The following is a 26389-nucleotide window of genomic DNA, read 5'->3' as shown; positions in this document are numbered from 1 at the left end:
TTTTAGTGTTTTAGTTGTCATCACTGAACATCTTCAGTCTCACAGATGTCAGTGGTTATTATGGCTTAGAGGACAACCTCCCACCACAGCTCCTACTGTATATCTATAGGGCAGTCAGTGCTTCCCCGAGGGACTGGTGATAACTTATTTAGAGGTGTTCTGCTGGAGACACTGATGATATTACCTGGCACCAGGATGGTGATGGCGGTCTGCACAGCTTTGCGGATGATGTTATCGAGAGCGAACATCCAGTGAGGCTTGATGTTGTGGTTTCTCAGCATTTTGTTTACCTGCAGATGTGAAGAGTTTCAGTTTAGAATGTTTATTCATACACTTTTCATCGTGAAATTTTACTTAACAGTTGATGCTCCATTATTTCCGGCTTTTTTTTAAACTTTCTTTTCTTCAGTATCTTCTACTGTAATGTCCACATCATCAACAAGGAACCTTTAAATCATCCCTGATATTTTAGGATATTTCAGTCTTAATCATTGTACTTCTTAATCCATGCACTACACACCAAACTGTAAATCTTTCCAGCTGCACGACTCTCCCTCTTCTCCTATATTTTTTTACACTGATGACCAACAGGAGGCATCAGAGCTTCATCCTCATCTCGCAGGATTACGCAACACCCCCTTACAAATATGAAAACAACCACTTGCTCTTGTGTCATTTCATCTGCATAACTGTATTTCTGAGGGGGAGAGCAGATCGGCCCTTTTATACAGACTGTGCAATTACTCCTGACAGATTCCCCTTTTATCGCCTTTTATTTATAAGTATTTCAAAACTATCTGTCTGATCTCTGTGCAGGGGAGAGCAGCAACATGGCAGCCTGCTGCCTTCTGCGGCTCATGCAAAATGACAACAATTATGCTCAAGTGTTCAGAGCACATGGCTCATGGAGAGGCTGGGAGCAGCTCTGCCTTCAAATGGGGGAATGGAGAATAGACAGGAAATCACATGTTACAGGTGCAGGAGAGAGTGAGCAGCATGTGAGGAGAGTTTCAGCAACAGATAAAGCCTTGTTACTGCTGCAGTTTAAAACTTGAAGTCCATTAGTCAAAAATATAATTATTTGTAGCAAAGAGATGTCACATATTTTCAGCTTGGGTCATCATATTTCTAAAATTTGGATCAATAATCCATAAGACCAGTGGAATGAAAAGTGAAATGATGAAATTCATTGCAATGAATTCCTTCTTGACCCTCTAGGAAATCATTTATCTGTGAGCAGTTTCATGCAGGATTCATTTTCTTTCTACCGATCTACACCCGCCAACCGTATCATCACGCCTAACGGAGCATGCATCTACTCATGGACGAGAGGTTCGTGTTTGTGACAGTGCAAGATGTTAAAATTAATGGCATCCTCCTCAGCTAAGCTGGAACATTAACTGGCACAGTATTGGTATGTGAGGAAGAGATGGATGCACGTCACGCATCTCTACAGCCTTATAACAGTCAGCAACTTGTACCAAAACAGTCTAGGCTGATAAATAGTACTGCAGGTGAGAGGTAAAATAAGTGTTTGTGATTTGGGGTGAACTGTCCCTTTAATACTTACAGCATCCTGGAAGCCAAACAGCACGACCTGCAGCTGACTGATGGCGGTGCTGTCAAAGTCCAGCTCCAGCTTCAGTTGAGACAGCGTGTTTGCGATGATCTTCCTGTCCGCCATGCGAACAAAGTCGGCCAGGCTGACCACGAGGGTGGAGATGTGCTGGGGCTTCAGCTTCATTTCCTCAGAGCCCTGAGAGGTAAAGAGCGACAGAAACCATAACAGGAAAGGTTCAAGTGTACATGAGATATAACGGGTTTTTATATTTGAATGGTGCCTTCCATAACCAACCTGTGTGAGGGCCTCCATCAGGTTGGCCACCACCTTGTCCCGGTCCTCAGTCAGGATGTGGTGCAGCGTGGCTCGTCTCTCGCTGTCCTTCCGAAGCATAAAGAAGCCTGAGTCCTTTTCATCTGGAGATGGAGGAGCACTGTGGTCCTCGAAGTTCTCCACTGGGATGCTGAGTAGAACCAAAAAAAAAAAAAAAAGATTTTAGACTTCTGTAGACCTGGGCTACATTCTCATTTTCTAGTTATAATAAAGTTCAGCTTATAATACATGCATGTAAAGCTCAGAATATATGTAAAAATGAATGTTAAATGTATGCCTTCACTTTGATGTGGGTGCAGCAAAAGTGCAACATGCTTCAGAGATTTTAACAGAGGGGGCGATTCATCCCACGCAAATCAGTGGTTCTTTGATATTTTTTTCTGCTGGTTCTACATAAAAAAAAAAAAAAAAAAAAAAAAAAAAAATTATATATATATATATATATATACATATATATATATATATATATATATATATATATATATATATATATATGTATACATAGCTACAGTCTGTGTTTGTGTCTAACACACAGCCACCTCTCCATTAAACCATGTGAAGAAAGTTATGATTTTATATTGTTATTTAGAACTTATTTCTCGATAGGGTTAGGGTTTTTTTTTTCTTTTTTCAGTGTTCTCTGTTTTTGTCCATTTTTATCATGTTTATTCATGTTTTGTTTTTGTTCCACTGCTGAACCAACCAATGGTTCTTTCAGGAAAAATTAAGTGATTGATTTGTTTAAATTTGCTTATAAATTTTTACTATGATTATCTTCCTCTTCTTTGATATAAGTCATCACGGTTTATCCACTATTGTTTATTTGACAGCTGATACCAACTTTTATGATTAGACTGTGGGGCGGCTGAAGAGCAGGTCGTTCAATCCCTAGCTCCTCCAGTGTTTAGGTACATTAGACATTGCTTTGTTTTAAGGGGTCGCAAGCTAAAAAGATCATGAACCCCTGATATACTCCACTGTGGGGCACTAAAACAGTGTTTGCATTAGAATCAGTTCAGCTACTTACTTCTCATTATTCATTTACATTTACTACATTCCTGTTTACACTTACTTAATTCTTTTGCAAATACTGTTACACAAATGTATATTACTTTATTTTAAATTTTTTTTCCTTTTTTATTTGATTTAAAAGGAGCTGTATGTGACATTGACAGGATATCTATGATTCAGAGTCTAATTCAGGTTGTTAGCACATGATTCTCAACATGGAGCTAAGGGGGCTAACTCTATAAACAGTGCTAACAGCAACAACAGTGCTGACAGAGCTGACAGAATAAATCTGAGGGGAAACCAGAGGGTGGGCGCTTTCTTTTTGATAATGCCATCCTGATATCAGGGACTCACATTCACTAATGTGCATGTGCGGCTGGACCGTCTACCACAACAACAAACAGAGACCCTCGGATTACAACACACACAGAGGCAGTGTGACTTCATACTCTGCTCAGGACGCCTTTACTCTACTATATCTTTACACAGCAAATTGTGGTGTGCTGCTATATTAATGTTCTGAATGTCACATAAAGACCCTTTAACTTGCACTATTTTCCTTTATAATACATATTTAGTGAGCATTGTTGCTTCTGTGATTGTTGCCCATGTTTAGAAAGAAATTAATACTTGAAGCAAAGGGCTTCATATAGACAATCAGCTTTGGTATTTATCAGTGCTACAATCATGTACTAACATTATGTCAGTCTAAGGTGACGCAAATTGACCAGCAATTACTAACAAAAGACCACCGTGACCCCTTTTAATCTGACAAGAAGATGTCTTAACCCCACTCATCTTACCTGAGGAAGAGGGACCTGGGCCCCTTGACATCCTTCTCACTATAGCACTTCACGCTAGGCTTGAAGATGAAGGGGTTGGTGTTGAGGTCGTTGTCAGGGGAGACGGAGCCGTACTCACTGCTGCTGCTGGTGTCCTCCACCACCACGGGCACCGGCAGGGAGATACTGCGGAGGTACTCTGTAGGACACGACAAACATAAGAAACCTTAAAGGTGCCTGTTGCTTCACTTAGACACTAATTATCTGATGTTTTTCGCACAGCACAGACAGACTGTTTTCTGTGCCAACCAGGAACTAGGAGCTTTTCTTCCATAACAAAGAGAGCTAAAGCTGTCAAGAGGGAGAAATTAGTTAAAGTGCTGATGGCAAATTGGCTTCCTTGTCAGAACAGACAAGGAAAGAAAAATCAGATAATACTGTCCCATCATGTTGAGGGGGAAGAGCTCTATCTGATGCATCTGGCAGCAAATTGCAGCCATTGTGTATAAATAATGAAACAGGGCTTATAAAGACATTCAAGCATTTGGAAAGAAGTCATGTTGTGCAATGTCTATTTTGAGTTCTTGGAAAGGGCAGAGTCGTGCCAGGCAGGTAGCCACTGGCAGAAAAAAAAAGAAACTGTAGCTTGGATACTCTTCAGCAAAGCAGGCAGATGTGCCACAGAACTGACATCCCGATCATAAAGTAGTCCCTCTAGTGGTAAATATGTCTGAGAGAAAACGAAGTACAGAGGGCAAAGTAACTCACCAGACCCCGGTGACAGAGCTGTGGAGGAAAAAAATAAAATATGTGTCAGCAGTTAACCGAGAACAAAACATTTCCATGTAATACTGGCAGAATAACATTTCTAAGTATAAAGGGAGCACAGGCTATTAATCTTTCTTTTTAATCTTTTGTGCTGGTGCCAGGGCACATGATAGCGTCTCCACAGCGAGATGGAAACCAAACAAGTACTGAGACTAAACTGAAACCCAGACAATGAAGTTTAAGGGTGTGTTCAGGCTGAATGATGAACACCTGTTTATTCTAGAATGACCAGGTATAGCAAGTGGGACTTATCCAATGACATCTAAAGCTCGGGTAGGCAGTTTAATTTTGGCTTCACTGGGCAAAATCCCACAGCAACCTTTGAGCACATTGTAATTTAAATGGACTGAGAAAAACTAGACTTGTGCATGCTGTGTTTTCAGGCTGTAGAAAAATCTAGCCTATGATGAGAGATTGTGGCCAATCACAGGTCATTTCACAGAGATTTTTGGCTGCTCTACAAATGCAGATGCACGTGCACGTCCCTTCAGTGAAAGCCTGATTCAATGGTGGAGAATCCTGCACAGAAAGATAATATTCCAGCATTGGCAGCAACTGTCTACACTGCAAAACAACCCCCCAAAAAGAAGGACAGACTTATCAAAAGGAGAGTCTGACAATAAGTAAAATAAAGCACTTGCTCATATCTGTGTTTCAGTGATGGACAGAAAATGTTGCTAAAAGTTTAGCCTTCTGTTAACTGGAGCTGAAAGGTCACAACTGCAGCTTTAAGTTCATGTTTATGTAGCTAATGTTAGCAAGAGACTTGAATCACAGTGTGTCCTCCGCCTCACTCCCCGCTGCTACAAAGTGCATCGCCAGGACGAGAGCTGGCAGCAGCTCTGGAGACAGACCAACATGGCTGCAGCAATCAGAATCAAGCAAGCGCAAACCAAAGCATTGGGGGACCAGATCAGCAAACTTTATGCTGCTGTTACACAGGTTAGACTCGGCGCTGCTGCTGGCCACTAGCTTGCTGTGAGACCTGATTCTGGGGGGTTTGTGGTGGCCAATAAAGTCACTGACCGAGGGTCCATCTCCCAAGCTGCTGCCTGCTCTTGAATGGCAACCAGCAGAAACTCTAGGAAGTCACTGCTCCCTGCCAAGATATAGTCGAGCACACCCCGAGTAAAACCCCAAGCTGTTGTTTCTAAAGTTTAATAAATGTCAAACTATTTGTTTAACTTCCTTCTTTCCTGATCTTTATATTTGGTTTGTTTAGCTATTTTTTCGACTGATACTGAGTTTATTTTATTTTATTTTTTTTTTTATCACCTTGTGTTGAAACTTATCCATAACGTTATGGACGTGAATGGAGATCCAATGTCGAAAAAAACATCAACAAGGCGTCCTCAGCTGCTTACCTGACCCAAACTGAACTGAACTCACCTGTGAAGCTGCTCTTGCTCTTCTTCTTGCGGCTGGTGACTGTGAGGAACTCGTCCGTGAGCAGGTCAAGGGCAGTAGCACGGCGGTCTGGGTCGGGCTCAAAACAACGCAGGATGAAGGCTTTAGCCTCCAGCGACATGGACTCTGGGATCTCTGGGTGGATCTTAAACATGCCCACCTGCAAGCAAAGAACACACATTCAGTTCAGACTGTTATAAAGACGTTTAAAAGAACAGAAAAAGCTGCACAGCTCTTTGAGTTGACCTGCTCTTAAGGTAAACTATTTGATTTGAGGAGACAACCTAAGTGTAAAGTGAGTGTTTACCCAGTGAACTATGAGACTGTGCTTGAGGGCAATAACGCTCAAAGTTCAAGTGCAAGACTCTCATGACAATAAGAATGCTAGAAATTCCTATTGTTGCTGTTGAGGAATGTTGACTTAAGATTAACAGGGAGATGCCCCTCCCTCGAGACATTCCACAAGGATGAGTGAAGAGTATACAAGGACTGCTGAACTATTTGGGAAAACTCTGCCCAGCATGCACAGCACAGACACAAAGATCCTCAATGACGTGATTGTACTTGCAGTTGCGAGTAAATGTGAGGAGATCCCAGTCTCTGCTTTCATGTTTTGTTTACTAGAGGGTGTATTCAGCAGCACAGTGACATACACCTCCTTGTTTGAATTCACAGCCCATTAATGAAATTACATCTTATGGAAAATTCCGTGATTCACAACTTTGACAGGAGCACTGTAATGTTTTCCAGACAACCTTTAAACATCTTTACTGTCTTTAATGGGCTGCACATGGCTAAAAACAATATTTCATTAGTGTGGGGTGTTTTACATTTCCATCCAAAGCAAATACACAGTGAACTGAGTGCGTAAAAGATCTCAAACAAAGACATGTGCACACAGAAACTGGAAAAAAAAACAAAGCATGAGGGAGTCTGTGATGGTTCCTCTCAATGAGCTGCACACGTTTGTTTGTGTTCAAACAAATGTTCATGCGTAGACAATATTTGGAGTTTCTACTGAGCTCGATCACGTTACAGCACGCAGGTGGCAACACAATGCAGGTGCATAACGGCTGATTCACTGGTTTTGTTTCCATAAAAAGGAGAACTGATACGTGCAGACACCAGCCTCGCTGATTACTCCATTAGATGGTGTCTTTCTACTGAGTTCAGCTGAGGAGACATTACTCCTTTTAAAGGCATACAGTGAGCATTAGGTAACAAATGAACAAAACACAGTGGATTTTAAAGGTCCAGGCTGGCTGAAAAGGACTTGCACAACACACTTCATCTGCCAGTAGTCTGCATACACAGAAGGTTTCCATAATTTCAGTGTGTCAGATATAGTTAATTTGAGGGTTGATAAAAGCTTATTGTCTTATAGGACTCTTAATTATCATGTCTGGTCATCTCTAATACGGCAACAAAAACAGATACTTTAAACAAATTGCGGTAGCGTTGTAGGTCATGTTTTAATGAAGATTTAAAGTCATATTGCGTTTACTTGCATGAGTTTGGACACTAGAATATTTTGTGCTGACTTGCTTTACACGCGCAGATAACTCACATGATATTGCTGTATTAATGAATGAACTTTCGCAGGTATGTCCTTGGCGTTATGTGTCCCCAGAAGATTTCAGTGCTGATTGGCTATTGCGCTGCCACTCGGTCGCTGAAGTTCAGATTTTTTAACCCACATGAAAAAGTGTTTGGAGCGAAATCGTGCTACCCGCTTCATTCACGCAGCTGAATTTGCATATTTCATGTCATTCACCCAGCGGGAAGTCGAGGCTTATTGCGTCTTTACATGTACTTCACTCGTGCAAATTGTTTTATTCACGTCTGGTGTGAACACAACATTAAGGTAGTGTTTTTTTCTTTTCTCATTTTTTTATTTTTTATTTTTCTTATTTCACTGCTGGAAAGAGGGTCTGCCCACATACTCAACCACTCAATTCACTGATGGAGATTGCTCCAGCTAAAACAAGTAAGTGGACATTGAATTAGGATTGATTGAAAAAAATAATGAAATTAAAAAAACGAAACAAAACCAAAAACGACAAAAACATTAAAAAAACACAACATTTCTGGCTTTGCAAGTCTGTGAGCTAGTTAGCAGGCTAATTCAGTAACTGGATGATATTGCAAATATACATTTTCTGATGGTAATATTAGCTGCTACTAGATGGTTATGTGGTCGGATAGCACCGCCATATGGGTTGTAGAAAGAAAAAGAAACTCACTGAATCAAATCAAAACAAAAAGATGAAGTGGAATAATAATTTTCATAAAAGCAGTTAGAAAAAAATATTTGAAGTTTCAATATACGATACATACAAAATGTGACCCATTCCATCATCAATTTTCCTAGAACAGGGTGACTTTAAACAGTGCGTGAAATGAAATAAAATCTAAATGATAAATAATAGATTTGAAAAGATTTGGGTGCACGGGTTTTGCATAATATTCATATATTAGTTTTAGCCTTTAGAATTTAATTTAATTTAATTTAATTTAATTTAATTTATATGGATATCACAGTAGCATTAGAATTTTGCATTTATTTAAACAAACCAGGTGGGTTTTGTTTAGTGTTTATAGCAAAATGTTAATTTGCAACACCTGTCCACAGGAGGTTTTTTAAAAAAAAATTGAAATTGTAAAAAGAAAATACAAAATAAATGCATATCTTCTGTGGTATTGTGTAAGAACAATGTTTTTCTCTTTTAGCCATGATTTTACCTCGATTAAAACTATTGCAGTTGTGTTGTATGTGATTGTCCAAATGAGGTTTTGACTAATGCAACGTGTCAGTTGCCTTCTGTTAAGGCCCATGTGTTGACTCTACCGACCACGACAGCCTTGACTGCTGCATGTCTGACAGTCAAAGACTGGAACAAATGCACAAATCAGTGAGAACAACAGGAAGCTGGTGGTAAACTCTCAGCCAGCGCATTAGCATACACTTTAAAAGCTTGATACATACATGAGATGCTTTCTAAAATATCAAGTTTATCAGGGGAGCAATTACCAGCTCTCTGCCATAGAGCAGAACCACATCCTGAGTCAGAGCTGCAGCTGTTCATTGGCTCTGCTGTCCAACACTATAAAAGATGTCACTGCAGAAACAGATGTTCACTTGCTTTCTTCAAGCCGTTTTGATAAAATTAAACACATTCCCTAATGATGGGATTTGTTCCTACTGGTGTCTCTCACCTTGAACATGGCAGCCTGCGGCTCTCCCAGTTCATAGAAAGGTGGTTTCCCAGTTGCCATCTCGATGATGGTGCAGCCCAGGGACCAGATGTCCGCTGGCTTGCCGTATCCTCTAGGACCCTTGTCTATGATTTCAGGAGCCATGTACTGTAGCGTACCTGGACAAACAAAGACAGATATTTAGATGTTAGTATTACTTTTCAGTAACAGTGTTATGCTTAGCAGTGTTTCAGTGTCAGAGCATGAGTTGCTAGAATTACTTAAATTTGAATCTGGATGTGTTGGTTCATTCAGATCTCTCTTGCTTAAAGGAATAGTTCAACATTTTGGGAAATACACCTATCTGCTACTTGCTGAGGCTCTGGCTCTGCGACTGACAACTTCCTGGAGTCTCTACTGGTTCCCTGGCAACAGCTCAAGGCCAAGAAATAGTCAAGATCATAACCCTCTCTAAAACAATGAATTTTTGTTTTTTTTTCTTTAGTCTTTGTATGGATAAAAAAAGCTTTACAAGTGTTGGTGGGTGGAATTTGTTACCTTTGGACTCAGTGAGGCTTGTGGTTTGCGGTCTCTCCAAGCTAAGCTACAGTAATAGCCTCCCAGCTCCAGCTTGATATTAGACAGACAGAGATGAGAGTGGTATCGATCTTCTCATCTAATTCTTGGCGAGAAAGCAAATAAGCTTATTTCCTTTGAGACTGCAATCAGCCAGATTAGCTGATTCCCCTGTTTCCAGTCTTTATGCTACAATAAGCCAACTGGCTGCAGCTTTGTACTGAGCAGACAGATGTACAAGAATAAAGTGAATTAAGCCTCTTTCACACACAGCTCCTGGTAACCTACTGAAATATGATCTTTGAGGCACTGCTTATGATTGTCACTGTTCACACATGCACTTCTTGGCACCTTTTCACACGAGTAATGGTGATGCTGGAATAGATGGAGCAAGTGTCCAGCAGATGGCGGCAACACCTACGGATGCTAACCACCTTAAAACTCGATAGAAGAAGAGGACGATGGTGCAAGGCCGCATGCGTGATTACGTGGCAGAAGACGCTTCATATTATTTTTAGGAGCATGACAGGCCAGGAGCTGGTTTGGTCTGGTGCTAATGTTCTTGTAAGTGATCAAATTACCCGCCAAAGCACTGGTGTAAATGCTAAACCGGAATTTCACTGCTGGAAAGCCAACATTCTCATTTTACAGCTAAACAATACACTAAAATATGTTTATGAAACATCTGAGACGACAAATATGCGATCAGTAACAGTGTCTTGATTCATACTTGATCAGCTCTGCCTAGTTCGACAGTTTGACCACAGTTTGACATGATTGCCAGCTGCGTAAGAGACTCCTCGGCTCTGACTGGTTGTTTTCATTCAAGTGTGGTAAGATCATTATACAGTTAGCAATACGAGGAGGCAGAGGAATATGATTTTTTTCTCTTACAGATCATTGGTCTGATGTACTACCAACTTTTTTGTCATTAAAGTTACCAACTACAGCTTTAAAGATTGTGTTTAAGTCATGATTTGTCATTATTCTAATAATTTATATGATGTCTGTTGAGCAACTAACTGAGTAACAGACCTGATAAATAAGTAAATGAATAAATAAAAACGTAAACGATTGACTGTGACTCTATCAGCAGTGTGCAGGAAAGGCAAACTCTACTTAATCTTAATCACATCCAGTCTACAAGTGTAAATAGCAAAGGCAAAAGTGTGTCAAACTCTCTGCTTCAGGCATTTAACAGCTCCACATATTAAACTGTGGTTAAAATAAGCACTGCAGATGACTGGTCAGGAAAATGTGTTGAATACATCTTCAAGGCCACAAAGTTTTCAGTCAGGAAAGTGGTAAAAGGGAAAGCAGCATATGAAAGAAACTGATGTCAATGCCCAAAATAGCTTGCATTAAGTCTAATTATAAGTTCTCTCTGTCCTGAGGTGATGACACAATTTTTGCAAATGACCAATCAGGTTACACAAGCTGTAAACAGGGCTTATGGCCTTGTGCAAGCAACAGCAAAGAGCCTCTCTGTGTCGTCAATTAACCACAGTCCGGAGTTACATTTTCAGCTCCCCATTCAAAGGACTCTTTTGTTCTAATAATAGCCTGTTGGGTGGTGTTTGCTGCTCTTAGAGGCTCATGTACTGAGCTAAAAACAGGCAGGGACACATTTATAGCAGGCGTGGGTTATAAAAAGGAGTAGCCCAGTTTCCTGAAAGCTCCACCATTCAGGGTAAGTCCCTGTCTGTTCCAATCAGCTGCCAGATGCTAATCCAAGAGGTCAAACTGAGCTGCAATTGGCCGCCGTGGTGCCGACATCACGCAGGCACAAACCTGCCCAAGCTGACCGCAGACACATGCCAAAGTCAATAGCAACAGTCAGGTATTCTTGCCTGGATCACTGCCTTGAAAGACATGTACTATCTGTATGGGGTTACCTCACTGCTCAGCTTTAATTATGACCACCATGAGCAAAGTTTAGTCGCTTATTTTTTCATAAAAGGGATTTTTCAGGACATCACAAGCTTTTTTGAGGGTTTGTGTGAACAGGAAGCAATTAAACCTGTCAGTCAGTGAGTCAGAGCGTACCTGTGAAAGTCTCAGTGCAGGGGTTGATCCCAGCCAACCTCTTAGACGTGCCGAAATCTGATATTTTCAGGACACCGCTGTAGGTGTTGATGAGAACGTTATCACCCTGCAGATTGAAAAAAGAAAAACATCGATGAGAACACATACACCAATTCTCCTGGCTGAAATTCCATTACGGTGTTGAGATAATGTGCTTGAGAGTGACAAACAGCAGGTTACAACATGCTGCATCTGAGGAGGAGGGCGACATCCCAGCCAAAACAACGTGATTGCTAATAATGCTTATATGACCGTGTTGTTGAATCGGGGGAACGCATGGGGAAGAGGCTGCCGGCCTTAATGACTGTCTGTGATGGGAGTGTTATCAGTGTTGGTTTGTCATAGCTGAGACAAACAGGGAGGGGGTTCTACATGAGAAAAGGGAAGCTGGGATTACTGTTGTAGCCGAAGAGCTGTAACGAAAATGAAGCTGGAATGAGTTCACAGCAAATCAAATTTACTTTCAGAGTCATGGGAACAAGTTCTCAGAGTACAAACAGTGAAGGATTCAACTCAAATTTGCTTGCTTTATATCATGTGTCTGTCTGTGTGCGTAGTTTTGTTTTTATTATTATTTTGCTATCTCTGTATTTTCTTATAATTAGTGTATTCCTCTGTACATGTTTCCTGTTTCTGTGCATGTTTTGAAACTGAGCAGACAGAGTTCAGTTGTAATGAAACTTGATAAAAATAAACTTTTTTGCCTCACAAACCTGTAATATGTCTTTGCATTGGTGCAGTGTGTTCACTTGTTTTCTTTCCCATGCTGTTTTTGCAGTGCACTTGCCAGATATCACCTTCCAATCGTAAGTGTGGCTAATGGCCAGAAATATCATCTTTCACCCTGGATTTCCTGTTGTCAGAGTTTAGGTCTCTGCAGGTGGTATACTATTTTTTCCCTGTCTGTTCAGCTACTGTAGCCTTCACTGTTCATGCTAACTGCCTGGGTTTTCTATCTATTACAGCAAAATGTCAAATTTATTATCTCCTGTGGAGCAGAGGATTCTTCCTAAAAAATGACTTACCTGACCGAAAGTAGCTGTGGCACTCAGTGAAAATATTTTACGGCAATCAGTGCTACTTCAAGGTGTCAGACAGTTAAATTGGATGCTTTGTAAGACCCGTTCCAGACACCTTTTAACCAAATTTAGGACAGATTTTTGGACAAATCATGTTTTACTTATGTAAGCATCACAGTTAAGCACTGCAGGCAAGTAGTATATATGTGGTCTCCTGCAGAGGAAAGTGTTCTGTAGAAATATGGTTATTAGAGTGAGTTAAGTCAATCTACATTTTGCCAACAGGTAAGTGCAAGTATGAAGTAAAATAACAGTAATTGAGCACAGCGTTAGTTCAGGCGGGACACAATGTCAAGCTCAGCTCATATCCCAGTTCCATCAGCTGATCTCAAGCAGCCCAGTCAACTGATGAAGAAGCTGATAGATCACATGATTTCTTTCTATGCAACCAATTGGCGAATCTCATTCAGGGTGCCCTATTTAAACTGCTCTGGCCTGCCTACTGTTGCTGCTTCCTCTGCAAGTCGCTTTGCAACCCGCCTCCACCCCAGCTCCTCCTTTTCATGTTGTGTCTGACTTATCAATGTCATTTCTGTTTGTCATTGATGCTGCTCAGTTCTGTTCCCAGGGGGTCTTTGCTGCTGGTCTCCCTGCCTTAGGCTATCCATGTAGGCGCATGGAAGGGCAGAGAGGTTTGCTCTCTCTGCCTCAGGCTTTCCTTGTTTGCATGTGGAAGAGGCTTTCTGCATAAGCCCTAGGAAAGGCAGAGGGGCCCCAGAACAGAGCCATACTGCCAAATATAATACTGCAAATGGAAATAAAGTTTTCTTTGACTAACGTGTTCCTGACAGTATTACAATTTTTTTTTTTTTTTACGATTTGTAACATTAGAAATGTGGACTTTTTCATACAAGGCTTCACTCATTTTCACAAAAAGAAATTAAAACTGGATACATGAAATTAGATTAACAGTTTGTAGTAGTTAAGACCTCACAAATTCAGATTTAAGACAATTGAATGACCTTTAAGGCCTTTTTGTTGTAACACTGAATTTTGGACATTTTAAGACTTTTTTTTCAGCATCCTCATAGCATTTAAACAAATAACAATAACTTCTAATATGGCTTAAACTGGGGCTGTCAAAGTTACGCTTTAATAACGACTTAACGCAAATTAATTTTAACGCCACTAATTACGTGCGATTAACACACAATCCTTCTGTAAACCCTGACCCTCGGCCCACCCTGTAGTTTGGGAAATCACGAAGGGATGCAGCAGTAACATTATGGATAGCAAGCAGACACAAACCACTGTGAGCAGAAATGGATAAAGGTGTTTTATGAATGGCAAGTTCAACCTCAAAGCCCTGCCAGATGGTTATTTACAGTTACTGTTAATGTGAATTGAGTTACCAGCGGAATACGTTGAGCTGCTTAAAAAAACAGGGGATGTTTAGATAATCTTTACAAGTATAAAGTTGGACACTACATTGTGTTAGTATTACTAAGTAATGTTACATTCAGGTCAATATGTCCATCTGTTGTTGGTTGTTGGGCTTGAGTTTGCCATGGTATGCTTTCAGCCAATTTTTTGAGCTTGCAGTGCCTTTGAGGTTGTTCTGGAGAATATTCTGGACCGTATTCGTCATAGTGTTGGATTGTTGCAATTATAATAAACATATGTTTGCATAAAGCAAGCATATTTGTCCACTCCCATGTTGGTAAGAATTTTTAAAACTTGAAAAATATCCCTTTGATCCCTATCCGATTAATCGTGAATAAATATTTTAATCAACTGATAGCCCTAGCTTAAACACAATAACTTTGTCTGAATTCTCTGAATGACACCTTTCTGGTAATTAGCCCGCAAGAAGCCAATGATGCCACACAAATGACAGAAATGTAAACTGTATTGTAACTTGTGTTTGGTCACCTTGATGTCTCTGTGTGCTATCTGGTTGTCGTGCAGGTATTTGAGTCCCTCCAGGATCTGCCGCGTGTAGAAGCCGATGGTGGGCTCATTGTTTTTCAGAGGGCCCCACTTGGACCTCAGCAGTGCAGACAGACTTCCTGAAAGCCACGGAACAAAGTACAACAGCGATCAGAAAGCACAGTTCAACTAAAGCTGCAAATTCAGATATTCAGACTGTCTTTTGATACTTCTGATAAATCATATGCAAACTCCATTTTCTGTGCATTTATTTCAGAAACAGTTTTAATGATGAGGTGCACATAAACAAATACATCTTTTGGATTAAAAAGTGGATCACATTTCATCAGATGTTTGATGTAACGTTTTGGTTTCTGCTTGGCCTTTTTGGAACTGTAAAATCTATTCAAAGGCAGTTTAATTCAGTGCAAATGTGTTCATTTTGGTGAAATATGTCTTCAGTTAAGGATTGAGACTGAAGGAAAAACACATAAAGATAAGCAAAAACAGCCACTTGAAGAATTCCTGTAAGCTGACACAGACTCTTGAGACTTGGAACATGCTGCCTAGTGAGCATCTTGCATTTAAATTTTGAGCTCTCAGTAATTTTCTCTGCCATTTATTTCAGGTTATGTGTATCTCATGCTTTAATATATTCCAACTTTAATTTCCTCTTTGTGAGAGCATAATAGAAACAGCGGGTCTCACCTCCGGGCACCTGCTCCATGAAAATCTTTATGAAACCATTCTCGCTGATGGAGCCCAGGTACTGGACGATGTTCTTGTGCTTTAAGTGCTTGTGAAGAGCGATCTCCTCGTGCAGTGGTTGAGAGTACCTGTGTTAAAAAAACACTATGTTACAGTACTGTAGGTAGATGTGGTTGGATAAGCACTGGATATCGTGCTGATGCAGCACTAAAGAACATTAAATACTGAAGGACTGAACACAACAGACAGTATTCCCTCTTTTTCTCTAAAGATACAGATTTTGAAGCTCTTTATCTCCCCTGTTGTGGGATTTTGAAGGTTTGCTGTTGGGTGAGTTAAAATGATTCATTTGTTGAAGATCAAAGGTCAAAATTTTAGTTAAAAATGTACAGAAAAAATCTATAATTGTAGATATCCTGATTCAACAACTGTACTATCCTGCTGCACAATAGTGTAATTACTGTGCGTCTTTATACCGCCAAAAATAACACCCAGAAAGTACTGAAACTAGAAATTACATGACTTCACCAACATAACAAAAAAACTGCACAACTATTATAACAAAGCTAAAATTAAGCATTAATTTAAAATGGCTAAAATGACCAACCCCAAAGAAAACTGAATTAAAACAACAACAACAAAAATTCCACAACAGGCTATTAACAATTAACAATGAGGTGGGTAACAATCCATTTATCTAGGTCGATATATCAATTCAGTGCTTGATGATCCAATATCATCGATACAAAGCGAAAACATCGACACATAATATTATCTTTAAAACACGGCTTTATTTTGAAAAGCCAATGGCACGTCTGGGTCACCATTTCTGTCTGAACACCTCCTTCCTAAACATGTTAACAATGCTAAAAGCCGAGCGACAGTGAGACAACGGCAAGCAGCCAAGGAAAAGACAATGAGGATATTTACTGACACTGATATTTACTCATATTAACTGCAGGTCCCTGAAATAAATCAAATCAAAATCGTACCACGGCAGCCTTTGTGATATCAGCAAGTATCATACTATTGTCCAAAAAACTGATATATGGTGATGAAATCTGTGATTTGTGCCACTACTAACAACTACTTTCATCATCGATTAATTGCCGGATTATTTTCATGATTCATTGTTTAGTCATTTGGTTTTTAAAACATCAGCAAATGGCTAAAAATGCCCATCACTAGCTCCCAGAGCACATGGTGACCTCAGTTCAATGTCATAGTAGGTTAGAAAACAAGAAAATATTTATCTAGGAGGCAGAACCAGTGATTTTTCTGTTATTGTTGCTCATAAAAATGATGAAAAATTGTTGCTGGTTAATTTTGCTGTTGATCAACTTATTTTTTTCAGCACTGACCTAGATGAAAAATAAATACATAAGCTACATAAAAATGGTTAACTACACAAAGAAGATCCTCCTTCTCTGAGTGATTAGAAAGACATTGTTGAGGACATATATGACATGGAAAGACTCACTCATTTACTGAGACTCCAAAAATCAGAATTCACAGAAAAATGGACCAAATGGACTGACTATAAAGCCCACCAAAGAGACACCACTGAAAACGTGTTTCAGGTGACCACTGGGATGAGTACTGTAATGCCCTGTGTATGTATATGTAATGTATCTCAGTGACACGCCAGTTCTGTTCTGTTTTTGTGTGTTTGTTCTGTGATAACAAATTGCAAAAAAGCAATAAAAATTAAGCAAAAAAAAAAAAAGATAAACTGTATTGACTTGATAATAAATGGATTTATAGTCTGAGTTCTTCACTAGAGAAAGAAGCCTCACAAACATGTCAATATCTCTGTGACGTGAAAGCAAACACAATCAATATAACTGACATGCCAACAGCCAAAAGAATAAACCAGCAACAACAAAAACAGCAAGGCTGTATCTGGATATCTGACCAGAACAAAAGGTATCTCTGTACACTGGAAACATGCCTACCAGCAACTTCACGTTCAGCTCTCCGCATGAATCACACCCTCACTCTCTTTCTCTCTCTCTCTCTCTCCTTCTCTGCCTGTCTTGAGATTTCAATCCACCTCTGAATTATTTACCCAAATCCTCCACATTCTTTGCAGCCAAGCGGCCTGCTGACTCGCTGACGTGATTAGCGGAACAAAGTGTGTGCAGTGGAATCATCTAGTCTGCAAGAGAGTCTTGCAATGCGAGATGGGTAGGTATAGAAGTATGAGTAGATAGGCGTTTTAAGCAGAGACAGTGGTGGGAATTCGAGGTGGAGGGTGGGAGTTCGCCTTCACAGCTCTCCTCTAACCAGTCACTCAAGTGGATACCAGAACAGTGAAATCCAGAAACCGCCGGGGACACTGCTGATCTGTGCCTCACGCTCTCAGTCAGAGAAAAGCAGCACTTTTCTATAATGATGCTCGGCAGCAGAGCTGAACAAGAGGAGGCGTTAACAGCTCAGACACCTGTTTACATTCAGGCTGTAATTTAATATGCAGGATAATAAATACAAGATTTGCTAGTGTTATCTGAGGGTGGCACCAAATCAGAAGAGTTTAACCTCTTGTGAATATGAATTTCATGACAAATTGCCAATTAGAGTTTGGATTATCTTGTTTGCAAATATGGGATTTAGGTCTGATGTTGGCACTATGGCAAAGGTCACCAAGAATATATAAATTCATCCTCTGGGGACCACGAATATAGTAGCACTATGGAGGAATGTTTGTATAAGGGCTGCCCCCTAATAGTCAACCAGAAAGGTCATTAGTGGGCAAGATTTCATTGTTTCTAGTCACTTATAGTCAGGTTAATTTCCAGGGCTGGTACCTGCGGTTATTCCACAGGCTAGTAAATAACATGTCGGGCAGGAAATCCAAAGTGTGGGATCATTTTGAGAAGGTGAAGGACGAACCCAAGGTGATATGTAAACTCATCTTCATTGGTCAACTACAAACATGACGTATCATCTGAAACATGTAAGTAGCTACATGCCCATTAGCCACTTAACACAATCATTACTGCTTTGCCGACAGCGTCATTAACAGCTTAGTTTGCCTGTTATTAAACAGCTCCTCAACAGCCAAGACGTACCAGTGTCTTGCTTCCCAGCTGCTGGGCTGAAGCAAACAGAGAGTGGGATTACAAACTGGGGAGTGTATTCTGTCTAGAGACAACACTGCTCTGCTTAGGTTGCAAAAAGAAGATAAATATATTTATTCAGTGCCTTTTTGTTGGGCATCAATGTTGTTGATGTATGTGCTGTAGAAAAAGAAATAGACTTGAAGCATAAATTAATGCTTTAGGTGATGTTTACCCCTGAGAAACACAGCTGAGACGTGAGCCTGCTGAGAGCTGCTGCACAGATTGAAATGAGAGTCCTCTGGGGACCATGAATATCCATATCCTCCTTGTAATGAACAGCTTAGTAACAGACAGACTGGCAGCTAGCCAGGCACAAGATATGACATGCTTGAGCCTTACATCACATGCCTATACATTCTGAACATGAAAGCAATTACAATATGTTGCTGGAATTTCACACAGTCCTACAAAAATGCGTCTTCTGCAGTCATAACAGTGTGAAACCTTTAAAGTGACAAATAAAAGAGAGCATGGCGGCTTCTCCCCCTGAGAAATGTCAGGGTCAGATTCTCACCTGCTGTCTCGCTCTGGTATTTCTTTGATGGCCAGTCGGACCTGGTTGCTGAGGTCTCGGCCCGCGTACACCACTCCAAATGTGCCTTTTCCCAGAACCACCCTCTCGCCGTGCTCATCGTACTCATAGTCGTACTGCAGAGACAAACACCAAACTGTTTTTGAGTCATCTGAGCTGCTGCATTTCTGTTGAAGAAACTACTACTTTTAAAATCCTGAACACAACAAAGAACCAGGAGACAAAATCCAAATTGTTTCCTTTTTAATCCTTTAAAAATATCTCAAAAATAAAATAATTAAATTGAAAATAATCTAAAAAATACTGGGAGTGATTTGATATATTACGACATCTGTCTGTGGTGTTACTGTATATACCAGAAATCCAGTTTCATGCAATTCCTCACCATAATAGTTACGTGTACAAACAAAAAAGCAATAGCATGGTTATTTATTTGTTTGTTTACACCTTAAAATCTGTTATTAAATAATCTTCAACTTGTAAATCCCTACATTGTAAACCTATTTCCTTTGTGTACTTGTACATTCCTCGCCAGATTATTGTTCTCTCGTTACAGAATCCACTTACTGCATTGTGCTCCTGTGTTTTTAAGTTGGATTAATCCAAAAAACAATGTGTTATTTTTTATCCAAAAACACTTACCTGATTACGGATTTGTTCATTCACTTTAACAAATGGTCTTTTCTTTGCGATCAGATTACTTTAAACCTGTTACGCACTCGTTCTGAATCTTGTGATTAACGGGAAACGAGCCAAGGTCTTGGTTTTAGGACAGACTGTGTTATATAGGGAAGCTTGAGGCTGGAGACAAACTGAAAGTGAATTTTGGCTGAGGATGCTCCTGTTGCATCACACACACAGACATAAAACCAGCGTGAGAGAAACCTGTTCAACATTTGATCTGTGCCACACTGCTGACTCAAAAAAGGGTGCGGCAGCATTTTGGGGTAATTAGCTTTTCTTTTCCCGAGGCTCAGCTGGGAAGACAGGTGAATGCAGCAGCAGCAGGTGTCAGCTCTGTACTGTCAGAGCATACAAAGCACACAGGCAAAATCCAGGCCTTATCCCAGCAGGTTACTGCTCACGCTCTCTGCGTTTGCAGCTGCAATCCACTTATTATAATGCAAATCGTGATGAACTGAATTGGAAAAACTACATGGAAGTTCGTACACGCTTCCAACTGAATTATTTGGAAGACATGATGAATTGATTACTTATTTAATTGCAATAGAAAAGTCTGCATTTCTTTGTCTTCTGATGGGAGAATGAAAAATCGACACTATGCTGGCATTATTAGGGAACCTGCCTGAAGCTAATTAACCGTTGAAGATGGTTTTGTGGTCACTGACTTTTTTTCCTGTCGGTAATTCAATCCTTTTCACAGAAACACCACAATCACATCGTATTTCCTGTGACATTTAAAAAGCAGGCAAAGTGCACCCCAGATATACAACAGGATGTAACAAAACGATGTATGAAAACAAGCAGGTAAAACACTTCTCGGCACCCGTGCATCAAAAAAGAGTTGCATTACTGTAGACTGAGCAGATGGTATGTATTTTTGTTGATCCTGTGCTCTAAGAAAATTTGGTTGACTCCTGATTCCTGTATGTAAAGGGATTCTGATATTAGATTTGCATGACGTTTTACCGCCTCCTAATGAAAGGCTTTATAGAGTTCAACATAAGGGCATAAAAGTAATAGAACTGTGAGCCAAAATGGTGGCTGTTGTTGAGAAATGAAGCTGGCTCTGGAGCAGGTGAACCAGGAACTGAACAATGGGAGGGAATTTCTGATTCACTTTAAAGCCATAAAAAAGGCACTTAAATGTTTAAATATAACCAAAGTTTATAATGCTAAAAAACTATCCAAGCTACTTTTTATGGACACTTTGGATTTTACACCAGATAAATAAATTGGTAATAAACAAAACTAAACAAAAACTATCTGAGCCATTATGGGTGAGTCTTCAGTCCTCTCACCTCTAAGGCGTCGGTGTCGCAATCTCCCTCCTCTGGACCTTTCCAGGCCTCCTCTGCTATGCTGTTGACCAGATCGCAGAATCTGCCAAAAGAAAAGCTCGGTCAGTCAAAAATACAGATCAAACACAACACAGAAATACACTTCCAGACTTAGATTTGAGGGAGATGAAGGCAACATGTCCCCCTCAATATTTAGAACATGTGCATTTGCCCCCGCCCCCTAAATAAAACATAATCTAAGACACTTGCATCCTAAATTGATGCAGAAACTGCACATATTGGTGCATAAAAATGATCACCAGAACGGAGGAAATAAAGTGTATGGTGCTCAATTTTCTTTTGACAAAGACCAAAACCTGCACTTTATATGAGTCCCCCCCAATACTGAATACACTGGAGCCTAAAGTGGTGTTGTGGAAAGAAGTAATTAAGCAGAGACTTTTCAAATTATTCGGGAGTTAAGCTGCGTTATAACTTGAGCAGGTTGCTGCTTATTAATTAATTTTGTACAAATGGAAATTAATGGCTGCCTGGCACAGTCGGAAAAATAGATTAAAAAAATGGTAAAACAAACTTTTTTTTTTTTAATTTTAATTTTTTTCCTAACCTTAACCTTCTTTTAAAAGGTGATGTATTAATAAAGTTTATTGCACTATTAATGCACCTGTTCGCAGAGCCCTTACAACCAGGGTTATTATAGTTTTTTTTATTTTTTTTAGTTTTTGTTTTCAGTTCAGTTTAGTTTCAGTTAGTATCCAGAAAGGGTTTGATCGTTTCAGTTGAATTTTTATTGTTAAAAAATGTTAAGTTTTAGTTTTGTTGAATCAAATTTTCCCGCCATGGAACTAATAAAAGACTATGTCATGTTATGTTAGGTTGTGTTATCTTGTACTGTGTTGTCTTATATTATCTTATCGTGTCTTATCGTATCTCATCTTGTCTCGTCTCGTCCCAGTCTCAGTAAACATGCACTAATGCCTCCTGATATTTGCTGTGTTGACAAATTTGACCATATTGACAAAGACTAAAACTACAGACATTTCCTGTATATGTTCATTTTATTTTAGTAACTTTATTTTGTAAGTAAACAACATATTTTCAACTAGTTTTTGTTGCAAGCATTTCTTAATCTGCCCTTTTTTGTGAAAGAGAAATATGCTACAAACAGGAAGATATTCACACTCCTATTTGAAGCGATATATGACCCAGTTTAATGCACAGAATTTGCACATGCTGTTTGAGCTCTATTAAGTACATACTGTGATTAAGGCAGTGTTTACTGTAGCTGGTGGTCTCATCCAGAAGGGGTTACATTATGTTTACATGCACACCTCCCACACAGATACATATATTTAATGACCTCTGCCACTCTCACTGCACACAAGCTGCGAATTAGCACATTGCCTCATCATGCTGTCACACACGGCTGGCCTGGTGTTCTGTGGTACACGTGTGCTTGTACATGCCCTCATGCAACCCGTGCACAAACCAAATCAGGCGGAGTCTCCTTCTCTTAATACCACCTATTTCTTCCCTCCACCTTCTCACTGCTCCCTTTGCACTGTCACTACTTTCTCTCTGTACTAAAGGAGAGCAGCATCATAACAACAGCAGGCATGACTCACTGGCTCTCACACTCCACATAATGGCACTGAAAGTGCTCGGGAGCCTCTGATGTGAGAGTCACAAGTCTGAACACGCAGTGCTTCACCGAGCAGCTAGCGAGGAACTCGATGGTGTCAAAATAAGACAAGGTGTGCTCGTGGCCACGGAGAGGTGCGAAACTTCCCACCTGAGTTCAGAGCTGACATGAGTGCCTTAACTACTATGGAGATGGGTACGAGTGGAGACGAGATGAACTCACTGCAGAGTGTTTGTGAGACTTTATCATCTTTGTAGACTGAATGTAAATCTTTATGATCAAAAATACATCAGATACACCAGATGTTGGTTCAATGACGGCTGAGTTTTAAGGAATACAACTGTTTCTTGTGAGTAAAAGTGGCTGTTAGAGTTGGGGATTGGATCCCTGTTGCTCCTCTCTACATTAAGGTGTTCTTGAACAATACACTGAACTCCAAATTTCCACCAATGTGTGTGTATGTGTGGGAACTTTACTTTTTAGATCTGAATTAAGCTTATGTAATTAGAGCAATGTCAACATACTTATTGAATGCTGAGCACTTGGATATTGACACATCTGAATCAGTGAACCCTGAAAATGTATAGCCTGAAAATGGATCACATAAATTCAAACTAAAATATTTGAGAGCTGTAATTTCAGTGGTATTTAAATACCAACATCAAGAATTCAGTGATTCATTTGCTTGTAAGATTCAAACCTTGAAGGCTCTGCCAAATGAAAGTAATCAAATGCACTACAATATCAATACCACTTTTTAATAAGGCACTCTTTATACAGGGTTTAAAAAATGTACCTTCACCCCTTACCATGTAATTTTGTCCATAAATCACCCCCTAATTACCTTAAAAGCTGGAAAATCATTTTATTTTTTTCCACACTGATAGTATTATATATACAGTTTTCTTTATCAAATTGCTCAAACTCGAAGTTGAATTGAATTATCTGGATCTCCACTAGTATTTATAGTAAGGTTCTGTGGGTTTAAACAATTAACCAGCATGAGCTGATAGTTACAGACCCTCCAATAGGTGGGACATAAGGGCCATGACACACCAAGTGTATGGTTGGCTGTCGGTCAATGTCAGGCCGTCAATGAGTGCCTGTGGCCCTAATTTTTGCATTGTCATCCCTTGTGATCTGTTTTTCAGCTGATTCAGCATGTTGAATCTGCATTGGAGCTTGTTGTTGAATGAAATCACTCCGACTGGCAGTTGAGTTCAGTGCACGAGAGGAGAAACGGAGGTGAGAAAAGCAAACAAACCACTAAAGTCAAGGGGGCACAAGATCAGAACAAATTTGTTAGCGTCTTGAATCCATCCTGTCGGTCTTCAAGTTTCCCTTTTTGAACGACGACTACAGACTACCGCCGTCTGCTGGCACGGAGAGTTATCTACTCTCACGCAGGCGGAGAACGTATATGCTGATTGGCTGTTGGCTGTCATCTTTGCGGTGTGTTCAAGTGCAACCTTTTGCCCTAGACACAGTCGACATTAGACGATGCAACAGTCAGCCTTCATCACAGCTAGTTCTTTAATGTTGGCTTGGTGTGTTTGAGCCTTAAGAGGTTAATCATTAACTAATCTTTTTTAGCTCAGTTATTACTTCTATTTGGTAATAATGCAGGTATAACTGTTGTAAAGTAATTAATAAATACTTAATAATTTGCTGACAAATGTATAATTATTTTCCCCAACCTGGCAACCAAAAAGCTGTTCTTATAAATGACTTATAACCGATTTATGCAGCTTAACCATCAATAAAGCTATCAGTTAAAACACTTAATAAGGACATCAACTACCAGAGAGTGGTACAGTAAAATATGACTTGCATGTCAGCATTTTAATTGTGATAATGTTAGCTGCTAGCATGGCTGTAGACTCTTAGTTTTGATTCATTTGTCCATTAACAAAACCACAAAGGACCTCGTGTGAACATTTAAACCCCTCTTTTTAGATTTAGTTAATAAATGGGGGACAGCTGTGTTCTGATTTTAAGCCAGTTTTCAATTATTGGCTCATAAAACCCAATAATGTAAATTTAAAACTAACAGAAAAAGGTCATTGAACATTTCTTATCACATTATATGAAGCTGTATACACAATCAATAGTCTGCTTATTGTCTGAAACAACCTTTAAGAGCTTAATGATGTCCAATCAACACAGAGAGAGCGAGAACAGACCTTTTACAGTGCATCTCTGTGCAGAAGTAGATCTGGAAGTCCTCTGCATTGTGCAGCACGTACAGGAAGGCACTGCGCTCGTCAAACTTGGAGATGCTGAGGAGAAACAGTTCAGTTAGTGAGAGAGCAGATCTCACTTACAGAATGAAAGAGGCCTTTAATTGGACTTATGACATCAACCATTAAATGTCTGGTATTAAATAAAAGAGTGTTTGTCAGTGAGTGTGGTGAGCCACTCCATCAAAATATAAACCCCAGAAGATGTGACAAATTACAGGACGTAGTAACAATAAATCTTACCACGTCCTACTTAAAGTGAGTAAATATGCAGTATCATGACAGTTTGTTTCTACACAAATGAAATGTGGACCAAACACTAAAGTTGTTTTGCAAATTGTCAAATTAAATGATGCTAAATTTCTTCACAAAAGACAAATTCAACAACTGAATGGAAAGTTTTATCCGCCAAGATGAGCACTTGTCCAATTCTGAGCCGCTGTGCCAAGGCCAGAGCTGCCGAGCCAGACAACGGAGGGACTGTATGTGTGTGGTCGTATTGTTGCTCGCAGAACTGCTATTGTGTCCTGCTGACTGTCTGCAGGCTGAGTGGGCACAGAGAATGAGTTGTTCCCTAGCAACATGCGAGCACAGCCCCTCCGCTGATCTGACACTGAATTCCTTTGAGGACCACGGAGAAGGAGACGCAGAGAGAGACATCATGAAAACTGTCCATGGTAGACTGTCTGTGGTATTAATGGAATACTCTGGCACAGTTTGGAGCTGAGAGAGGTGAAGTGATAGTCATGTATAGAATCTGCACGTTGTATGCATTTGATAAAACGCTTTTATGCCTCTGTGCATGTAACATGTTTGGCCCTAATGTGAGTCCTTTACATATTAACAGTCAGCATCAATCCAGAATGCTGTTGTCAGGTTGGCCCAGGTTTCTGCTGCTACTTATATAGTGTAGCTGTTTCACACTGTGATTGATATAGGCTTATTTACAGACGCCGTCATCACCACTGCAAATGTGTGATGTCAATCATGTTGTGCGTACCGCCGCGGTGCTTGGAATACTGGTTAATGCGTTTTCAGAGTATCAGTTTGTAAGTGAGTAATAAATAAATTACCACCCAACTGTTTGACTGATGATATGTTTAGAACTACATTTGTTTCCTTCTTGCTTATCATGTTTATGCCTTTGTCATGTTGTAAATTACACTGTATTTCAATATTTCAATTATGAAAATAATTGACGAGGATGACAGGGCGTTATTTAATAGGCTAAGATTAGTAAATTACCGATTTTAAATGCTGTCTATGAAAGCCTTTTATAATTGAAGTGGTTATAATATTCTACAGTATGCATTTAGTTCAAAGCTGTGTGTTCACAATTTCTAAGATAGCAAGGCCTTCATCATTTTTGTGTATCCATGGTCTATGGCAGTTCTATATTTGTTGGCAGAGTACTGACAAATTTAGGTAAAAAAATAT

General features: G+C 39.9%; 1 protein-coding gene across 1 annotated transcript in view; it reads right to left on the bottom strand.

Moving 5' to 3' along the window:
* Positions 1-26389, bottom strand: part of map3k5 (mitogen-activated protein kinase kinase kinase 5) — a 107690-nt gene that overhangs the window by 6698 nt on the left and 74603 nt on the right. The window contains exons 13-25 of the mRNA XM_033648524.2: positions 24896-24991; positions 21071-21152; positions 19071-19204; positions 15435-15562; positions 14730-14866; positions 11740-11845; positions 9139-9296; positions 5905-6082; positions 4456-4473; positions 3709-3886; positions 1856-2024; positions 1571-1756; positions 185-290 (exon numbers count right to left, since the gene is read on the bottom strand). Coding sequence (XP_033504415.2) covers positions 185-290; positions 1571-1756; positions 1856-2024; positions 3709-3886; positions 4456-4473; positions 5905-6082; positions 9139-9296; positions 11740-11845; positions 14730-14866; positions 15435-15562; positions 19071-19204; positions 21071-21152; positions 24896-24991 — 1676 coding nt within the window. The remainder of the gene's footprint in view (positions 1-184; positions 291-1570; positions 1757-1855; positions 2025-3708; positions 3887-4455; positions 4474-5904; positions 6083-9138; positions 9297-11739; positions 11846-14729; positions 14867-15434; positions 15563-19070; positions 19205-21070; positions 21153-24895; positions 24992-26389) is intronic.

Source organism: Epinephelus lanceolatus, chromosome 13 (assembly GCF_041903045.1).
Source record: "Epinephelus lanceolatus isolate andai-2023 chromosome 13, ASM4190304v1, whole genome shotgun sequence".
In the NCBI taxonomy this organism is placed as follows: Eukaryota; Metazoa; Chordata; class Actinopteri; order Perciformes; family Serranidae; genus Epinephelus; species Epinephelus lanceolatus.
The sequence above is the reverse complement of the archived record's forward strand: the minus strand, read 5'-3'. Positions and strand labels throughout refer to the sequence as shown.